The sequence below is a fragment of the Calidris pugnax genome, unplaced genomic scaffold (genome assembly GCF_001431845.1).
Source record: "Calidris pugnax isolate Ruff unplaced genomic scaffold, ASM143184v1 scaffold281, whole genome shotgun sequence".
NCBI lineage: Eukaryota > Metazoa > Chordata > Aves > Charadriiformes > Scolopacidae > Calidris > Calidris pugnax.
In genome coordinates this window covers 1,223,930-1,243,440 of record NW_015091028.1, presented here as the reverse complement: position 1 = coordinate 1,243,440, position 19,511 = coordinate 1,223,930, and the positions used below count along the sequence as shown (strand labels likewise).

Here is a 19,511-nt window from a genome sequence, read left to right as displayed (position 1 = left end):
TGATGGGCTTGTCACAGCCCTCCTCATTTCCACAGCCAGGTTTTCTGAGGGTAAAGTCAAACCCAAAATGAAACGAAAACTTCACAGCCTCCCAGAGATATCATTCAGGCCACCAGGGCCAAATCCATTTCCTTTTCACAGCTTGGTTCAAAGGTGCTCCCAGGCTCTGGAGAACCACAGGAAGATCTACAGCCACTGAGTTAAGCAGCCTGAGCCTGCTTTGAATGTGTTGATGGGGTTCAGGGATCATCAGAGGGTCAGTGGAGTCATAAGACCAGGATCATCAGGGATCCTGCTCTGGTGCAGATGGGGCTGAAATGAACCAGAGAACAGCTGCTTCAGCTCTGGTGTCCTCTTCTCCTGGCAATATTCCAGAGACATTTCCTACTACACTGCCAGGGCCCAGCTTGTCTTCGCTCCCTGTCTTTGCTCCACTTGGATGAATGTCCACACCTGGACATCAAGAAGGTTGGGAGGACACCAGAGGGAGTTGGAAGGTAGGGTCAAACACACGGTCCATCAGACACAGGTTTTTGTGCATTGGGAGCTCAGTATCTTGGTGACATCAACCCTCAGCAAGGTCGCCCAGATGGTCCTCCAGATCTGGCCCCAGGCAGGGGCTCTGACATGCTCAGGTCCCACCAGAGCAAGGCAGGGGTCTGAGGCCCTTCCAGGGAGGAGAATTTATCACTTCTGTACTTGTGCCACCTGCAGGCCAAGAGAAAACCTGATTGATCTTCATTCACAGGTGCGTGGACTGTTTGCCTGAGCAGCTGGATGCTCTTAACCCTCATCTTCTGTGGTTTTGTGTGCTAGTTCCCAGCCCTGAGATGTCCTGGAAGGAGGAGCGTATGAATCCACCCCCATGTTTCATCCAGCGCCTGGACCACCTTGTATTGACTGTGAAGAGCATTGAGGACACTGTGGCCTTTTATTCCAAAGTCCTGGGCATGGAGGTGGTGACTTTCAAGGTAATATGGGGACAAGCTCATCTCAGGTTTAGGGAAGCTGGAACTGCAGTTCTGGGCCAACGGCTGGTCCTTGTGGATCTCTAGTAGGGTCTCTGGGGCATCTCCTGGGAGTGGGGATGGGAGGACCAGCACAAGCTGCAGCCCATCAAGCTCTGAGCTTCAACAGACCCAAGCTGAGTCAGAGGGAAGTCCAAATCATGCTGCAGAAAGAGTCAAAGTGACAAAAAAAAAAAAAAAGCAAGGTTATTTGAAAAACAATTTCTAGGACCAAAGGCTTCCAGCCCAGTAGGTGTCATTGCACTTTGATTCTTTTCTTTGGGGACAGGGCGACCGCAAAGCTTTACGTTTTGGCAACCAGAAGTTTAACCTGCATGAAGCTGGGAAGGAGTTTGAACCCAAGGCTCGGTGCCCGGTCCCTGGCTCTGCAGATATCTGCCTTATCACACAGGTGCCTCTGGACCAGCTGCTGGATCATCTGAAGGTGAGGAAGGTATAGAGTGTGCACAGGACAGTGTGACCCCGGGAAGCATGAAGCCAGAGCCTTCCAAGTGACACTTTTAGAGTCTGTGTCTTGGGGAATGTCAGAATTGCCTCATCCAACAGCTCATGTTTTCAAAGCTAGGGGGGGAAGAATGCACAACGTCCCGATAAGACTACCCTAAGCATTAAAACTCTGCCCTAATATATCTTCCCAGGCCTGTGGGGTGATCGTTGAAGGAGGTCCTGTGGCCAGAACTGGTGCCGTGGGTCCAATAACATCCGTCTACTTCCGAGACCCCGATGAGAACCTGATTGAGGTTTCCAGGTACAACACAGACGTGACTGCAGTCAGCGGAGGGAAACCCTAACCTATACTCTGTCCCAGCAGGAGACAGGATGCCAGGCTTTGGATGGCCAGTTTCAAGTTCAAGCTTTTATTTTGCAAACCTAGCACAAGCCTCAAACCCCAGCCATGAAAGTAAGGCTGCATGAACCTTGGGAGCTTTCCCAAGGCAGCCTGCTCAGCTCTCACCCCTGGGCATGAATCCTACTTTTATAAATCACCATCAATGGAGACTTCATGACCTTCTTGGAAGATCTGTCCTGCTTCTGCTGCACTACTTTTTTGGGACATTTTTCCTGATGTCTGACACCCCTTTTGCTGCAGTTGAAGCCCCTCATTTCTTCACTAACCTCCATGAATACAAAGAACCTGTCATTCCTCTTTCCTCTAAATACTCACATTTCCACAGCTGAAGATTTCCGTCTCCCTTCCTCTCCATCCTCCTGCTTGGCTTGCCTCGGGTGGGCTGGCACTGGTGGCTCTCCCACCAAGCCAATGTTTTAAATCCTGCCTGGGAAGTGAGAACTTGGCATCAGTGTCTGACACAGGAGGCTCTGTGCCTCCTACTCAGCTCTGCATAAACACTTACAGGGTTCCTGTAACCCAAGATGGGAGAGCGCAGAGATGAGATGGCTGCGTGGAAGGGAGAGTGTCTAAAGTCAGAGAGTTGACCCAGATTTATGCAGGGATGAGGGGGAAATAGGGTGCTAAGAAGATGCTGGCGTAAGGCAGAAAACTTTGGCTTGCCCTTGCAGCCCAGCTTGGTCACCCTGTTTTCCCAGTGAGGCGGCAGGGCTTTACTCTGGTCCTTGTACCAGCTGCACGTGTTTGGTCTGCACATCCCAGCTGCCAAGCAACCTTGCTCCTTTCCATCCCATCCAAGACACATTCCTGTGGATGGTTTGTCTCAGTCATTCATTTTTGGAACATCAGCCTCCTTGCAAAACTTCACCCCCCATGGCAACAGGTCCAGAGCTTGGGAGAGCCTCTGGACCACGACTCGTGCCTTCCTCTGTCCAGAAAAAGCATCCAGAGTTGCTCCAGGAGCTCTGGCTTGGAGGGATGTGGGCTTCATCCCTGTGAGGAGGAAGGTGTCAGCAGAGCTGGGGCAGGGTCTACCACAGTAGAGTCCACTCTGACTGACGGCACTCAATTCCTTGTGGGACTGTCCTATGTTTTCTTCTTCCTTTAGTTATTTAAAAAGCAATTATTCAATTATTTAAAAATCATAAAGCAATAAAGAAGGACTTGGGGTTTTTCAAGGAGTGCGGTTCCCCAGCTGGCCACACCGTGGTAGCAACGTTATCATCACGGAAATAGCACTGGAAGGCAGAGAGGACTCTTCTGACGTCTACGGTCAAAATCCTCTCTAAAATTGATATAATCCGTGAATTGTAGTATTTTTTTTTTCTGCCGGCATTCCGTGGGAAATCCAGAATTCTCCATGTTGCGGAAAAAAATAATAATGCCAAGCCCTACAAAATTCAGCTCTTCAGAATATGGAAATCTTGTGCCGGGGGCGGCAGTAGGGGTGAGAGCTGCTCCCGGCTCCAGTTGAACCATTTGTGGGAACCAAAGACAAGAGCTGCCATCGGAGAATGCCACCTTTACCTTCTGAAGAAGGGACCCCCAGGGAGAGACCCCCAGAGAGGGGACCAAAGGAAGGACCCCAGGAAGAGGGCTCAAGGAGGGACCCTAGGAAGAGGGCCCAGGGAGGGGACCCAAGGAGGGACCCCAGGACGAGGACCCAGGGAGAGATCCCAGGGAAGGGACCCAAGGAGGGATGCCAGGGAGGAACTCCAGGAAGAGAACCCAAGGAGGGACCCCAGGGAGGGGACCCAAGGAGGGACCCCAGGACGAGGACCCAGGGAGAGATCCCAGGGAAGGGACCCAAGGAGGGATGCCAGGGAGGAACTCCAGGAAGAGAACCCAAGGAGGGACCCCAGGGAGGGGACCCAAGGAGGGACCCCAGGACGAGGACCCAGGGAGAGATCCCAGGGAAGGGACCCAAGGAGGGATGCCAGGGAGGAACTCCAGGAAGAGAACCCAAGGAGGGACCCCAGGGAGGGGACCCAAGGAGGGACCCCAGGAAGAGGACCCAGGGAGGGACCCCAGGGAGGGAACCCAAGGAGAGACCCCAGGAAGAGGACCCAGGGAGGGGACCCAGGGAGGGCCCCCCGAACAGCGGAGCCCCCTTGGCCCCGGCCCCGCCCGGCGGCCGCTCTCCAGGGTGCTGAAGGCCTCGGCCGTGCCCGCCCCCCCCGCGGCGCCCCACGGGTGGGTCCTGCCCACGGGAGAGGGTCAATGCCCACCCGAGAGGGCTGATGGTGCAGCCTCCTCCCTCCAGCCCCGCCTCAGCTCTCCCCAGCTCTCTGATGGCCAAGGCTTCGTTATCCCTGGCCAAGCGCTTGTGCCAGTGGAGCCCTATTAATGGTAGACCGCTAAGAGGAGCCCTATTAATTTCTGGCGTGGGATTGTAGTTATTGATTGATTGCTAACAAATATTCCTGCCTGGTTCTGCACTGCAAGTGTCCTTTCACTCGCCGAGCTTGCTAATGTAAATATGTTTATGGAGAAAGGTTTCCTTTTCTTAATTTTAAGTGTCATTTATCTTGGAACAGCAGTAGAAAGAAGGACAGTAGCTCTTTTTTCATTCAGCTGAGAGGTAGTTAGGGACTTTGGTGGCACCATGTTAGCTGCTGAATACCCTCAGTGTCACACAAACTGGTGTACAATTTTCACAGGCCATTATTTTTTTTCCTTGGCTTTTTTAATGCCTCGCTTCCCTTGCCAGTGGTTTGGACCTTCTAATTAGCTACAAATGTGAAACATTTGCTGTTTGAAACTGGAAGTAACAAGTGAGACACTTTCCTGAGCTCAGATACCGGAGGTGTTTTCAACATCCTGATTTCCTAATTTCACACATCATCTCCTGAAAGGTGTCAGGATTACAGCTGATGGATAGACAAGGCATGAAAGAGGTTTAGAAGGGTTTCTGGATCCCAGGGACAAAATGTAATGAGAAACACAACTGAAAAACTCTTTTTTCTGCCCCAGCAACAATAGGTAAAATGTGCTAGTTCCCTCCTCTCCTGCTCAGCTTCACTGCTAGATGGCATCACTGCAGCATGGTGCAGAAGGCAGGGAAATGAGAACTTTGGAACAAATGTTAGGACATTGAAACCACTGATAATCCACTGAGACATGTTGTTCCCTCCACTGAAGCCCATCTCTGTTCTCTCACACATATTGATTCCCTTGACAAATGTTGAGCTCATGGTTGATGTGAAAGGCACTGGCTCTCTGGGTTTCCAGTTCATTGGGCTGTGAAACATGGAATGACATTTTTGGTGATCTCACACCTGACTCAAACCGAGGACAACTAGATGTTTGTCATGGAAACTTAGCAAGTATTTGAAATCTGTTGCTTAATGGAGAAACACTGGGTAACTTCTCTTGGTTGAGAGATTGTGTTTAACCACAGCTGTAAGGGGGTTTGCTGGCTAATAGCTATTACTTTCACCAGGAAAAACAGCCTGCAGGGCTCAATGGAAATATATGACTGGAGAAATCACACCCTTCTAGCTGGCCCTGTCCTAGCCTCTGCAGGGTTCCCCGTCTATTAGCAAAGACTCTGTGTTGCATATGATCAGATTAAAATCAAAAACCTGATGGTCTACATAATGTAGCATTAAATGTTTGAGCAGAAAATTAATTTACTTCAGTTCTTTATTCATAAAGATTCAGTGTGAATATGCCAGACAGTGTGAGAGAGTGGATTAACAGGTGGGCAAACAGTTTTGCTCTGGCTGGGAAATTCTCTGCATAGACCACTACCAGCAAGCTAAAAAGGAACCGGCCCACATTTCTTCTCGCACGTTTAATCCCTTCCCAGCACCCCCTCTTCCCCTCCCCAACCACCTTCTGCAACAGATTCTGTATCTATATCACAATCATATTGGCAACGAGTCCTTTGGATCAGCAATCACAGTATTTGTTCAATGTAGAGAGGAATATTGCGTAGCTCTCCGTCTCACTGCTCAGGAAGGACGCGGGGTAGGAAAGCCCTTCAGTGAATGGCTACTCAGGAGCAGGAGCACTGATTTCACCCCAGCTGGAAAGACGAGTTCAAGACTGAATCTCCGTAAGCTTTCCCCCCTCTCAAGGGAGAGAAACAGGAATTTCCCAATGTGAGTCACAGCGAGTATGTGCCCAAGTCACCATCCAGGGGTGCCCATCTCTGCATGGACTATAGAGACCACTTCTGGTGGTGCCTGGGCGACCTGTACAAAGCCAGGAGGGATGATGGGGCACAGCCCTAGGATTGGCAGGGATCACCTCACAGGAGACGTAGGATGTAGGCGTAGGACTGGTGTAGGGTTCCTCACCTACCACTTGCCTTTCATTCAGAAAAGACATATGGGATTTAAGGGTCTTTGGACCATCCCTTTTACACAGAGAAGTGACAAACACTTCCCAAGTGCTGGAGAAAAGGGAGGCTTTTACTGGAAAAGGAAAAAAAAAAATCCCTCTCTGCCTGCGAGTTTTGCAGGCAGGGCTGTTTACAGTAACTGATAGGTTTTTCATCTGGCCAGCACTAACCGTGATCTGAAAAGTGCCCAGAAGAGCAGTAAGAAAAGCACATATTTTGCAGCTGAACTTCCTCTTCTTCCCAGACTCGGCGGTTAGGCATTCTGTACAGAAATAACTCCAAGTGCAGCGTTAAAAAATATCCAAACACAGTTCCTTCTGGGGAATCGGCTTCCAGATGATGTTCCAGGATTCCCATAGATTTTCATGGGATTATTTTTTTTTTTTTATTTGTAGTGGCCTTTCAGCTACTCAGACAGCATCAGCTGTGAGTTGAAATTTAATCTGTGCACTGATTACTGACACAGACACACCTCCTGCCTTGTGGACTCCTTTGGTTTTAAAGCATCTACTTTAACTTCAAGGGGTTGGGAACTTTCCTGTCATTGGAAATGAATAGTGAAGCACCAATGAAGAAAGGAATCAGATTTTCACCGGGATAAGCCCCTTATAAAAAAAAACCCAAACAGCAAACACTTGCTGTTCCCTCACAGGCTGCAGGCCAGCAGGGAACTATCTGGCAGATTCTCCAGGTTGTCCACCATAGTGATGATGGTTTCTATTTTTTCTTCTGGAAGCACATGAGAGGCATTGGATCGGAACTTCTTCAGGAGCGACTCTTTGCTCAGAGGCTTCCTCCAGTGCCCGTAGAAAGTGTCACATTTGCCTGTCAGGACATCCCCGCTGTGCAGGAGCAGTGCCACCTCTCCATACATCTTGTCAAAGTTGGCCACGTTATCTTCAGGGTGCTCCACCACCACTTTGTCCAGCAGCTCCCTCAGCTCCTGCCGGTGGATGCTGCTCTCCGTGAAGGAGCTGAGGCCCACCTCACCATCCAGCAGGGCGGTACAGGCATTGAACTGGAAGGAGTGTCTAGCCTGGTGTTCAGAGCTTGGGAAAGGCCGGTTGATGTACTTTGACACCGGGATCTTCAGCACAATGGTGCGGATCAAAGAGGGAGAGAATGACCCTGCATAGTTGATGAAAAGATTCCGGACAGACAAGGCAGCATCCACCACCCAGTGCATCCCCAGGTGGGCTGGAAATCGCTTGAAAGCAATATCCTGCTTCTCCAAGAGGAACTCGTGGTGGTCACTTGGTGTGGACAGTGGTTTGGGTTGATAGATGTTGTAGAAAGCACTGAATCCCGAGCAACCAGCAATATCATCCAGGATTAAGGGGTTAGCCTCCATCCCTCGGGCAGCCAGCAGTGCTGCTTCAAAGCCCAGGCGGGTGGCATTTCCAATATGCAATGGCTTGGCTTGGGTGGCAGCGTTGGCCATGGGTGCCCCGGCAAGCGACGCAGCAATGCCCAAAGCGTGTGTGCACTGGGCCGTGCTGAGGGAGAGCAGTTTTGCGGTGGCCGCAGCACTGCCCATGGTGCCAACCACTGAGGGAGGGTGGAACCTAAAGGGGAAATTGCAAATATGAGCATCCCTGCCTGCTTGGCACCGGGAGCAGCCATGAACCTCACCTGCCAGACCTGCCTATGGGACTGGAAATGAACTGCCAAGTCAGCCAGTGGAAATCCCCCACGGCTCTGGTGCAGGTAGGATTCTCTGAACTCAAAACTTAGCCATCTGGAAACCAAGTGTCTACTTGAAACTTCATTAGAGACAACAGGGTGAGCTCAGCATCTCCAGAGAGCAATTTTTAATTTTCCCTAAGAACAGGTGACACGGCTTGTGGCCATACAGCCAAACTTCCTCCCCCCAGACAAATAAGGTGCCCTCATCCAACATGCCCAAGGGTAACAGTTCCTGAAAGATGCTATCCCTTCGACCACACCAGGACACTGCCTGGTGAATGGCCATTGGCACAGGCAAAAATTGTTCTAGGGACTGTGCCCGTAATTAAGCTGTCTGCGTGGCTGTGGGCCACTGCCTCTCCTGTGCTCTTGCCGTGGTTACTTTAAACGATGTCATGAAGACTCCTCTTGATGGCTATTTTTAAGGCAAGATCACTGGAGATCACCAAATGAACATGAAACAAGTAGTGCCACATCAGCTCTGGCAGAACTGGCATTTGGCTCTGAGCAGGGCTTTACCCTGATCCTCAGGTCAACACTGACATTGTGAAACCCTGAGCCGGCCTGTTAACGGACTCACCACTCTTCCTACTCAGTGAAGAAAAGGAGGTTTACCTTTTGGGAATGTTGTGAGCCTCAGTGGAGAAATGCATGAGCCTTCCTTGCACTTCCAGGCCCACATTAAACGCCAGCAGGAAATCCGTGCCGTTGGGTTTGGTGCCTGGAGGTAGCATCTGGGAAGCTGCCAGAAGAGCTGGCAGAACAGCCCCTGACGGGTGAGTCGCAGGGTGCCAGGTATCATCGAAGTCCATGGAGTGAGTCTGCCAGAGAAATGGAGATAAGGACAAGCCGGTGTGAGGGGTGGGAGCTGAGGGGTCCTTGCTCATTTTGCTGAGGCTACATCTGTAACAATGTCCACCCAGCCACCTGGTGGTCCCCATGGTAGTGGCTATTTGGTCCCTCTAAAAGCAGTGTGAAGAGAAGGACATGACTTCTTGCCCCCCCATTGCCCCTCCCAGTCACCACTTCACATCCTGTGACACTAACTAGTGTCACTTTGAAGGCACCACAAAGCAGAGCTTCTCCTGGAAGAGCCTGCCTTACCGCAACGCCGTTGGTGAACGCAGCCAGGGTGGGAGAGAGCTTCACACCTGGTTTGCCATAGACAGAGCTCACAGCCACCGAAGAGTACAGCTCCTGCCAAGGGGAGAGAGATTCGTGTGAGGCCCTTGAGTGAAGCAGTGACTGCAGGAGGTCAGAACACCCCTCTACTGCAAAGGCAAAAGCCCTACATCAGCCAAGAATCAAAGCCTTGGTTACGGTGGTGGTGCCAGGGTTGGGAGCATGTTCTGTGGGGTGGTTCCTACCCGGCAGTACTGCAGAGCGATGTCGAACACGTGCGTCGTGCTGCCCACGAGGCCAACCCCGATGCTGTCGAGGATCATCCTCTTGCTTCTGTGGCGGACAGTCTTGGACAAGTGCTCGGGTCGAACCGCGTGGATGAAGGATGCGAAGCTGCTGGTCACGGTCTCCTCCGGAGCGCTCCTGGCCACCACTGCACCACCAAGAGAGAGGGGAGGGTGTAAAGACACATGTGGGCCATGGGCTGACAGCTCACAGGTCTTCACCCTCTGGTCTCACTGAATTTATTGAAGGGCAAAGGCAGCTGGAGAGTGTAGGCCCTGCCCAGGATATCCCATGGCTGCATACAGCCCTACAGATTTGGGAGGAGATGTACAGCTTCTCTGTGCTGGCCCAAGCTGTGACCATCTCCCTGAGGATGCCATTTGGGCCCAGAGTCACCTCCTGTGGCTTCAGGCACTTAATGGAGTCCAGGAGAGGAGCACCATTGCTCCAGGCTCCCTCTGTAGAGAGTGGAGAGATGTTCCTGGTGAGGCAACCAGCATCTTCTCTGATGGGAAGTGCCATTTCTGCCCCTTGGCCAGCACAGGGAGCCCAAGGCGAGCAGGCTGGTGTGAATCCTGTCCCTCTCCGTGGCTTTCCAAGGGTTCACAGCACGTCCTGGCTCCTGCTGCCTTCATGTGCTGTAAGGGCTGTTCTTCCCACCTCCTGGGGTGGCTTCAAAAAGGTTCAAGTGAAGCAGTTTCAGGGTGCGTAGGGCTTAAGAGCTTTGGAGGTGTTAAATTTCTGTGGAAAATACCCAGTTTGGGACTGCTGTGCTTTTTAATTTCAGTGACAAATTGCTTTCGTTTGATGAATTTATAATTCATAGAATTATAATTATCATGGGCCATTATAATTTATAATGTCATTTTGAGCATGCAGAAGAGAGTAGAAAAACTATAAAATTCAGTACAGCTAACATTTGCTTGATTGTCAATACATATATATGTATACACGTGTATGTGTATGTGGGGAGTACACACACACACACACACACACAGAGATAAAAGGTGGCACTGATGTCCCAATGAAAGTAACCACATGAAAAAGTCAAGATGAGTGAAACAGGAAAATAAAAATACGCTGCTTCAACATGTTCCAGGAAACCTCATCAAAACCAGCGGGTACACATGACACTTTATTTTTTAAACAGAAAACATCCCAATTTAAAAAAAAAAAAAAAAAAAAAAAAAAAAAAAAAATCCTTGCAAAGAGCCCTTACTGCTTCCTTCCAGTTGCCTGTTGTGATCTGGCTGACAGGATCCTCCAGCTGTGGAAAAATTGGTTTAAGGGTCTTAGAAACAGAATAAGTGTTTATTTGCAAATTAAACTACATAAGCTGTCATCACTGGCTAATTATAGCACTTTGCTTTTAAGTATGAGCATTTATTATACCAAATAATTCTGCAAGAAAAAAAAAAAAAAAAAAAAAAGACCATTCCCTAATTTCACTAGCCTGCATTCATTCCGAAATGTCATGCCTACTGACTCACAGTTTGCTTGCAAATGTGTTTGGACTCACCTCCAGCCTCGGAGTCTCAAAACTGCTTGTAAACACAGCTGAGAATGTCATCACTGCTGTGACTCACTGAAAGAAAATTCACTCCTGGCAGCGAATCTCCCTGAAATACATCGCTATAGGAATCCCTACCACTCAGCAGTTCGGAAACCAAACCTTCTGCCGACAGAAGCCCGTGTCCTCTCCGTGTGCTCCGAGGGCATCTCCAGCCCTGGAGCCACCGCCAGCGACAGCCCCAGTGCCCTCCCGGGGAAGGAAACGGTGAGGTCAAACCAGATTGGAGAGGCTGGAGGAAAATCTGCTGGAATCGAGCTGCGCCCATAACCCTCTGATTGCTTCCTTCCCATCACCAGACGCTCCCTGGCACTTCAGGAGGCAGCGAGATTTTTTTAACCCTCTGGTTAAAAGCATTTCGCGGCTTCAGTGGTTTTTTTATCCTGGTACGGGAGCTGTGCTGCAGAACTTAATTAAAAAAAATACCTGTCTGTCCCAGAGCAGATAGATCTGGATGGATTATTGTTATTTTTCTTGTTCTCAAGTGTTCATTAAATTAATGCATTGCATTTATTGTATTAATAACACGTTTTGAAATAAATCAATAGACAAACTTATAATAGACCTACTGGCTACACAGCAAAGTTCTGCTTGATTTGTCTGAAGCAGGGAGGCTGTGGACAGGTAGTGCTGGAGGAGACAGCACCGGGAGACCTGGGGAATGGTCTGTGAATCACTTCGAACCACAATAATAGTGAGATCAGACGTAATAAAGAACTGAGGACAAACAGAGGATGTCCAGGAGCTGAGCGATCCGGTGGCAGCTACAATTTAAATATCTTATATTTACAATCAAAGTGTAAGAATTTGGAAAGTCTGGTTCTAAATCAGTTAAAGTTTCTGTTTTAGCACAGGACCAGCAACATTTTTAGCCACTAACTTCTTTAGCAACCGAGGGCAATAATCACCACAAGATCCCCCAAGCACACTTTGTTTTCCAAGAATTTGACCCGTTTATCTCAGTGCTCTCAGCCCAGCACCTTCGGTTTTGTTTTTTTTTCACAAATAACGACATGATCGTTTTGGGATGCTCTTTAAGAGGGGATAGGGAAATACAAACCGTGAGCAGCAGTTTTGTGAACTTGCCGGGAGCTTGCCAAGAACTTCTGGGTTTTCTAGAGCAAAGACAGAGAAAGAGCATTTGTCACCCGAGCTGCTTCAGCTCTTTCTGAGCCGTTTTACTGGTTGTGCCTCTAACACGGCATCGTAAGACTCTCACAGATCAAACGAGAGGATAAAACTAACTACATGTTTAAAGGAAAATAAATTTAAAAAAAAACCACCCCATTTTCCATGGCTCGGTCCAGCAGAGGTGCCAAGAATAGTCAGGGAAATAAAGCAGTACAGTAGAAGGGGCAGCACAGCCTGGTCAGACCTACCACAAAACCCTCTTACGGCTGCGAGCGGGACCAGCTCAGGGTGGACACGAGGAGGAAGAAAACCCCACACAGCACATCCCAACAATAACAACAACCCCCCCACCATGGCACCCTACAAAACACCTTTGGGGATGCATAAAAGGAACAGGCACGGAAGGAACAGGTTAGTAGCTATGAATAAAATGTCTGTGAAAACCATCTGGCTTTGTTAGTTCTTGGGGCAGGTTTCCATTTAATGTCACGACAATTTTGAGCAGTTGAGGAGCCGCCAGGAAAACACCGTTAAAGTGGAAAAAGGAAAGTTGAGAGGTGGATAGGTTGGGTATGTGAAGCAATAGTTACCTGCAAGGTGAAGTAGACCATGGTGGTGGCTGCTGGATCCCCAGCTCTGCACTGCTCTATTCGAGGGATGGGAGAGGTGTCTGTCTGAAAGGTGCTTTGGTGTCAGGGTTTATATATGCTTCTGAAAGGCAAATTGCTTTTTGTTTTTTTTGCAACTGAATTTCAAGTGTGATGACATCAGCCTCTGGGGACGGAGAGGGTGGGGGGAATAGATGAGGAGGGGTGGTTTTTCTCTGCCGAAGAGAAGGGAAACCCCCCTGGTTTCAGGAAATAATAACAAAAAAAAAAAGTTTAGGACAATAACTGAGAAAGTTCAAGGAAATTCCTGTCTCCAAAATGCCACAGGTGCCAATGTGTGAAGCAACTGGCCCCAGGCTCCTCCTACAGAGGAGGACTATAAAACTGGTACTTACCAGGAAATGAGAGGGACAAGAGCATCCTCCCATTGAGCCGAAGTGTCACCAAACCAGGTAATCCAAGCTGCAGAGGGAGAAGCGTGGCATTGATGTTTTGCTTTGGTGCTTTTCTTGAATACATTCAGTGTTCTGTTGTGTGGCTGACTCTTTTCCTAGCTCTCCTCCTTCTCAATGCTCAGCTCTGCGATGCTGCCTGCCATGTGCTGCCGGTTCATTGACCTGTTAGTGCAGACGGGAGCTCTCTCATCCCAGGGGACATCGGGGACCCTTCATTCCCAAATGAATTTTCGGGCTCTGGAGGAGTCCCACAGCTCCTGGCTTTGTCCAAGGGTGAGAACCTGGGGGCACTTAACATGCGGCATGTTATTTTGCACAGAAGATACACCTTGCATTGAAAACTACCCTGAATTTTCTACCAGGCAGACCCTTGGTCACTGTGGACGTAGCAACGCATCTCAGGCAACTTCGTGCTGTTTTTCACCAGAGGTTGTAATATTTATTCCAGCTGTGTAGCGTTGTTGTGCACTGTTAATCTTGCCGTGCACTTATCCAAAAAGAACTGCCTTTCGTTCTCTTAACGTGTTTATCTTGGGAGACGCAGTATTTTCTCAGAGCTGTGTAAACATTTGTTATCATTAATAAGGTGGGATGGAAAACTAATCACAAAATGCCACTAGGGGATAAGTGTCTGAAAATTTAATGTTTTGGAATTTATATATGTGTCCCGGGGCGTGCTGAGCCTTGCTCCAGCCTCCTGTGGGGACAGTGTCCATGCAACAGCATATTCCCATTAATATTAGTCAAGGAAAAGAAGCACAGGCAGCAGATGTCAGGGCAAAGTAGATGCACACGGTGGTGTCTGCAGAGTCCAGGTATAACAGCAAGATGGAAAGAGGGTGCAGAGGGGAATGACCTTCTCTGCAGGGGGCGAAAGGAAGTTATTACCTAAATGAGTCTATGATTCTATTGTGAGCAAGGTGGCAAGTAAAAGGAGCAGGTGTCCAGAGGCTGCAGCCCAGTTGGCACACTGGCCACGTGGGCATGGCTGAGAGGTCATGCTGGGGGGAGAAGAGCCAGGACGGTGGGAGGTCCTCACAAGCCATTTCTGCAAACCCCAGGCTGAAGAATGCCAGAGGCAAGCAGGAAAAGGAAGGAAGGTAGAGGAGGCTGGGTGAGCGAGGGGATGGCTTTGGCTTTGCTCTTGCTGCACAAGGGATTTGTCCAAGGGAAGGCTCACCTCGGGCTGCCCCATCCATTCAGTGAAGCCAGGTCGGAAGGGTCTGGCAGTGCCCCAGGTCTCCAGGTGTCTCCTCGCTGTGGGGAGGTCTCCATCCTTGTGGTTTCCTGGAGAGTGGCTGTGCTGGCTGGTACCTGCTGTGTACAGAGAGCTGTTAACCCCACATGGTAGAAAGGGACCTCCTCTTTGCTCCTCTGCCTCCGCTCTGCCCTCCACCCAAAGAGCTCCTTTGCATCAGTCCCAGCTGAGGACACCCAGGTTGGAGACTTCAATGCAAAGGAGAGACCTGGTGGGAGACCCCTCCTCGCTGTTCGCAGGGAGTGGGGAGCAGAGGTGTCACGTTGTCAGTTTTCTGTAGGGCATGCAGAGAAACAGGTCCTTACAAAGAGCAGCTGCACGAAAGGGACAATGACAGCAGCAACGAGGGGTTTTAAACCAAGGAACAAGCAAGGCTGGGGCATACTTTGACCAGAAAACACCTCTGAGTGGTTCCACATGTGGTCCTCCAGGTCCTGGTGCAGCCCACAGCAGCACTAGTGCTGTTCCTCCTATGAGAACAACAGGAAAGGGTTTATTATTTGCTGTGTCCTTATGTTGCATGAAGCAGAGGAGGGGGAGGTGATGCCCAGATGCTGAAATGTTTTTTGGGCAGGGAGCACAAGTCTGTGTCCGCAGCACATGGGGAGGTGTGAGCAGAGCAGCTCCTTCCAACCCCAAAGCCTTCTCCTCCCAAGGAAGCCCCGTCATCCTCCTCCTTTTCCATACCTTGGTCTAAATCCTCTCACATCCTTTCCCTTTACACCTCCATAGCCCACTGTGGCATAGTCTGGTATTTCTTCTCCCTCCTTCTCAGATGTTCTATGAAGGATTGCACTGCAGGCAGAGGAAACCAGATGATCTTTAAGGTCCCTTCCAACTCCAACCATTCTCTTGTTCTGTTAGTTGTGTTTCTACACCCTTCACCAAGCCACGCTGCGTGTCACAGGCTCTAAAGCTGCTACCACGGATAGTCAGGCAGGAACCACCAACAAAGTGAGCCCTGGCAAATTGAAAGTCACTTCTGCCAGCCAAGCAGTCACCCGGCCAGCCCATCTTCCTCCAGAAACCCCATCTCCTCCTCTGGAGACCAACTCAGAGCAGGGGCTGATTGCAGTGTGCCTAGAAAGCCACTGCCTGAGCTATTTCAGAGCGAAACATCTGGAGGGACTTAGTATTGTGGCCCGCCTCCAAGTGCAACCATTTAAACAGCTTATTTATATCTGAAAGTCATTTAAAAAAGGAAAAAAAAAAAAAAAAAAAAGCATCATGGACTCCTGTGGCCCGCCTCCAAGTGCAACCATTTAAACAGCTTATTTATATCTGAAAGTCATTTAAAAAAGGAAAAAAAAAAAAAAAAGACAGCATCATGGACTCCACAGGCAGTTGCTCAGATCTTCCTAAAAGTGCATTGTTTCTTAGGGCTTCCTCCAAGTCAGTAGTTTAAGCAGGTGCTTGACAGTAAAAGAGAGTATTCCTCCTGCAGAACTGCGCTTTGACACATCTCTCTTTCCCCACCAAAAGAAATCTAACCTTTAACACAACCAAATTATTGAATTAATAAGTGTCCCCTGAGGTTCACTTGAAAGTTTTTACCCTTTCCACGTTTCCTGAGAGTTTAAGTTGCTGAATCAGTTCCGAGTCAATTTATCCTTCATTGTTCATTTGACATCCTTCAGAATAAATGGAGAAAAGGAAAACATGGGGTTTGTAGTGGAGCAAAGGAGTTGAGAGGCCATTGATGTCTACAAAATCTATAAGTCTGCCCAGGAATACTGTGCGTTTAAGAGTAGACCCTGGGATTCAGGTTCATGAATATTCACAAAACTATTTCTTCTTTGGGTGGTGCTCCTTCACTCCTCCCCCTTCCCATACCAACAGAGATGCCGCATGCTCTCCCGTCTGCCCAAAAGGCTTTTTGGAATGGCTGAGGACAGAATACATCACCGTCTACTTTTCCAGCTCCTTTAAGTCATAAAATGTTCTAAAAATATCAAAATAACAAGAACATTGCTGTTTTATTTTCATCTTTGTTTCCTAACAAAAACCTCCAGAGAGCAGCCTCCAGCTCATGGTACCCAGGAGCGCGGAGGAATGGAAATGTGGGGGCTGCCTGCAAATAGACGAGTTAATGGTAGAAATATGAAGGGTTTGAAAATAGCCTATTTAGTCATTAGGGTTTCAAGAAAGGGATGGAGCTGGAAAATTCCATCTGGAAGGGAGACTGTGTATGCGTGCGTGGTGCCTGCCTGTTTGTCTGTAACAGTGGATAAGAAATGTCCTGGAATGGCTCAAAAATACCTTGTGGGTTTCGTCTGAATGTTTGTTCATTTGTGTTAGGGCTATTCATTCCTCTCCATCTCCAGCAGCTAGAGAAGAGGGGGCAGGAACCATCACCACCACCTGCAGCGTTTTGAGGCACCTAAACATGTTTTTGCCAGAAATCCTTGTAGCCTAAATAGGTTGTGTGTGTTTTTTCTGGATAGGACTTTGGAAAGTAGGCACCTAAAGTTCTCCTTTGAATCGAGCCTTTGTCTGGAGCCACGAGTGGGGAGGCACCATGGAAACACCTGAGCCTGTCACCAGTTTCTCCCTCCTTAGAGCAGGGGCCAGGCTCTGAAGGCTGGCTGAGCGCCCCAGCCAAAGCGGTGCTGGTCTAGACGCCGACAACGGTGAGGTTGTGGGGGCGACCGCTGACGCTCTTGTTTTGTCTGGAAGGTCCATGGCGAGCACGGCGGGGTTCGCGGCCGTCTTCTACAGCGAGCCGGCCGTGCTGGGGCTCCTCGCCAACGTGGTCAGCGCCTTCCTCCTCTGCCTGCAGAACTTCACCGTGGCACACACTGGCCTCCGGCCACAGGAAGCAGAGGACATCCTCGCAGGTGGGTGATGTTGCTCATGGGGGATTCCAGGGCTGCTGGTTGGAGGTGAACTTTCCCTGGACTCTCAAAGAGTCATCTCCGTGGGCCAATGGACAGCATTGGTGGGACAGATGGGAAGATGTGGGCTTTCTCCACCATATAGAAGATCTGTGTGCTCCCTGGGATGGCAGTTCCTCCTTCCCCAGCAACTTGACTGGGATTCTGGTCCAAACCTTTCATGTGCTATTCCCCTACCTTCATAGAACCAAACCTTCATGGATCTGCTCACCATACCGAGCATGCCAAGGGCCTCAGTGGTCATGCACCAAGGCTCAGCACAGAAATTTATCACAAAGGTGGGAAGAGAGGTGGTCTTCCACAGAGGCCATAGGGCTGGGTCACAAGAAGGCTGTGGGACCTGCAGTGGGGTGTCCCCCAGAGCTTGGAGATGCAGCACTGCTTCCTGCAACTCAAGCTTTTTTGTGGCTTGCTTCCTACCTGACCTCTTCATGTGTCTCTCAGGTGTCCACCTCATCCTGATCGGAGGCTTTGTCCAGCTCCTGGCAGGATTCCTTGCCTTCCGGAAGTATGACCACTTGGGAGGTGCAGCCTTTCTCACCTTCTCTGCTCTGTGGAGTAGCTACGGGGCTACACGCATCATCACGGCTGCTTACCCCTCCTTGCAGAACACAATGCTGCCCTTGGGGAATGCCAGCCACCTCCTGCCCACTGGCATGGCCCACCTCTCCTCCAGCCAAAGTGCGGTGGCTGGGCTGGTGGCCTACATTTCCATTTCCTTTATCCTCTCCTTCTGCTCGGCCACAGTGAACTACATCATGCCCTTCATATTTGGGGCCATCGCGCTTGCCCTGGTGTTTGAAGCAGTTGCCCTGTTTGGCCAGTGGGCCCTGGTAGTGTCAGGTGTCATTGAGCTGGTCATTGTCATCTGCGGGTTGTATGGAGCGGTGGCTCTCCTCTTCAAGGGCATCACACAACGGTATGTCCTCCCAGGCTTTGGGCATCCTCTCTTCAATGTCTTGCTACTGGGGTCAGCACAGAAGAGGTCTTCCAAGGCCATTGGGGAAGAAAAGAAAAAGAACACAAAGTATGCTGAGCCAATGGCCCTCGGCAACATTTGCGATACCGTCTCTCCCTTTCTATTTGCCTTTTACTTCTTTGGGTACATGAAGACCTTCTGTGTTGGAGCAGCGTGGATATCCATCATCTCCAGCTGCCAGCTGCTGTCCAGCTTCTACAGTTACCTGAGAGGTGATGTCTACTACACCACCAAGTATGGTGTCCACAGCCTCTACTGGCTGGTGATGTCCTGGGAAGAGCTTACACTCACCACCTTCCTCGGGCTGGCCAACACTCAGGGGAGCAGGCTGGGAATGCTTGGAGGGTGGTTTTTCCTGGCCACGGCCTGCATGCTCTTTCTGATGTCAACCCACAAAGATACCCTGGAGATGCTGCAAAACGCCTCGTTCATCATCCTCACAATCGCCTTCATCCACCAGATCCCAACCCCAGGTGCTTACCTGTTCCTGGGGGCTGCCTGCAGCCTTTGCACTGCTCTCTCCATGTATGCCACTTTTGCCAGCCTTATCAACTCCATCGGGGAGAAGGTTTTGATTCCAGTCGGTGGCCAGGCCATGTCCAGCTCAGCTCTTCAAACCATGCTGATGGCTGCCAAAGTCTTCCTCACAAGGTCCAAGAACTTCCCCAGTGGCACCAGTGCTGAAGTGCCAGATGCCTTGTTCTACATCTGCAATGGCCTGGCTGCAGTCTCCGCCATCCAGGGTGGTTTTGGTGACCCCACCAGACAGCAGCTCTCCATACCCTCCGTGCTTATCCCAGGAGCCATAGTGCAGCTGTACGTCTGCAGGATCCAGGTTCAAGGAGGGAGAAGGTTTGGTTGCATTCTTCCATTCTGCTATGCTGCCTTCTGGGGAGCATGGACATGGCTTCGGTTTGCAGGTAATGCCACGTCAGGATTGTTAGCTTGCTTCCTCAAAAAAAAAAAAAAAAAAAAAAAAAGAAGTTTTTATTTCAGATTGTCTGAGTGAGCCACAGAGCATCTTTTCTGTAGAAGAGCTCTAGGAAAAAAAGATCCATTTATTGTAGCTCACTCATATATGTCTATATGGAACAGGGACTGGAAAATATTTCTGCATTTTCATCAGTGATGAATTTATACTGTGAAATTTTATTTTTCGTGTTTTTTTCTCTAATAACATTTATAGTCTATTCTTCCTAATGTCCTTGACCAACACTTTTAGCATGCACTGCTAAAAAGACCATTTAAAGACTACCTCTTAATATCCCTTCCTCCTCCTTTCCTACTTTATTTTGGA

General features: G+C 49.6%; 3 protein-coding genes across 3 annotated transcripts in view; 2 read left to right on the top strand and 1 right to left on the bottom strand.

Annotated features, from left to right (window-relative positions):
* Positions 1 to 830: 830 nt before the first annotated feature.
* Positions 831 to 2,673, top strand: GLOD5 (glyoxalase domain containing 5). The gene is made up of 3 exons (XM_014955992.1): positions 831 to 971; positions 1,297 to 1,452; positions 1,667 to 2,673. The coding sequence occupies exons 1-3, from the start codon at positions 831 to 833 to the stop codon at positions 1,817 to 1,819; spliced, it is 450 nt and encodes a 149-aa protein (XP_014811478.1). The 3' UTR covers positions 1,820 to 2,673.
* A 2,832-nt stretch (positions 2,674 to 5,505) lies between these two features.
* LOC106896184 (cis-aconitate decarboxylase-like) lies at positions 5,506 to 12,708 on the bottom strand. Its single transcript, XM_014955962.1, has 6 exons — positions 12,611 to 12,708; positions 11,950 to 12,004; positions 9,280 to 9,467; positions 9,017 to 9,109; positions 8,528 to 8,733; positions 5,506 to 7,791 (listed from the first exon to the last, which is right to left on the bottom strand). The coding sequence occupies exons 1-6, from the start codon at positions 12,629 to 12,631 to the stop codon at positions 6,873 to 6,875; spliced, it is 1,482 nt and encodes a 493-aa protein (XP_014811448.1). The 5' UTR covers positions 12,632 to 12,708; the 3' UTR covers positions 5,506 to 6,872.
* Positions 12,709 to 13,047: 339 nt separating this feature from the next.
* Positions 13,048 to 19,511, top strand: part of LOC106896183 — a 14,091-nt gene continuing 7,627 nt past the window's right edge. Inside the window, exons 1-3 of the mRNA XM_014955961.1 lie at positions 13,048 to 13,080; positions 17,018 to 17,178; positions 17,680 to 19,134. Coding sequence (XP_014811447.1) covers positions 17,022 to 17,178; positions 17,680 to 19,134 — 1,612 coding nt within the window. The 5' untranslated portion in view covers positions 13,048 to 13,080; positions 17,018 to 17,021. The remainder of the gene's footprint in view (positions 13,081 to 17,017; positions 17,179 to 17,679; positions 19,135 to 19,511) is intronic.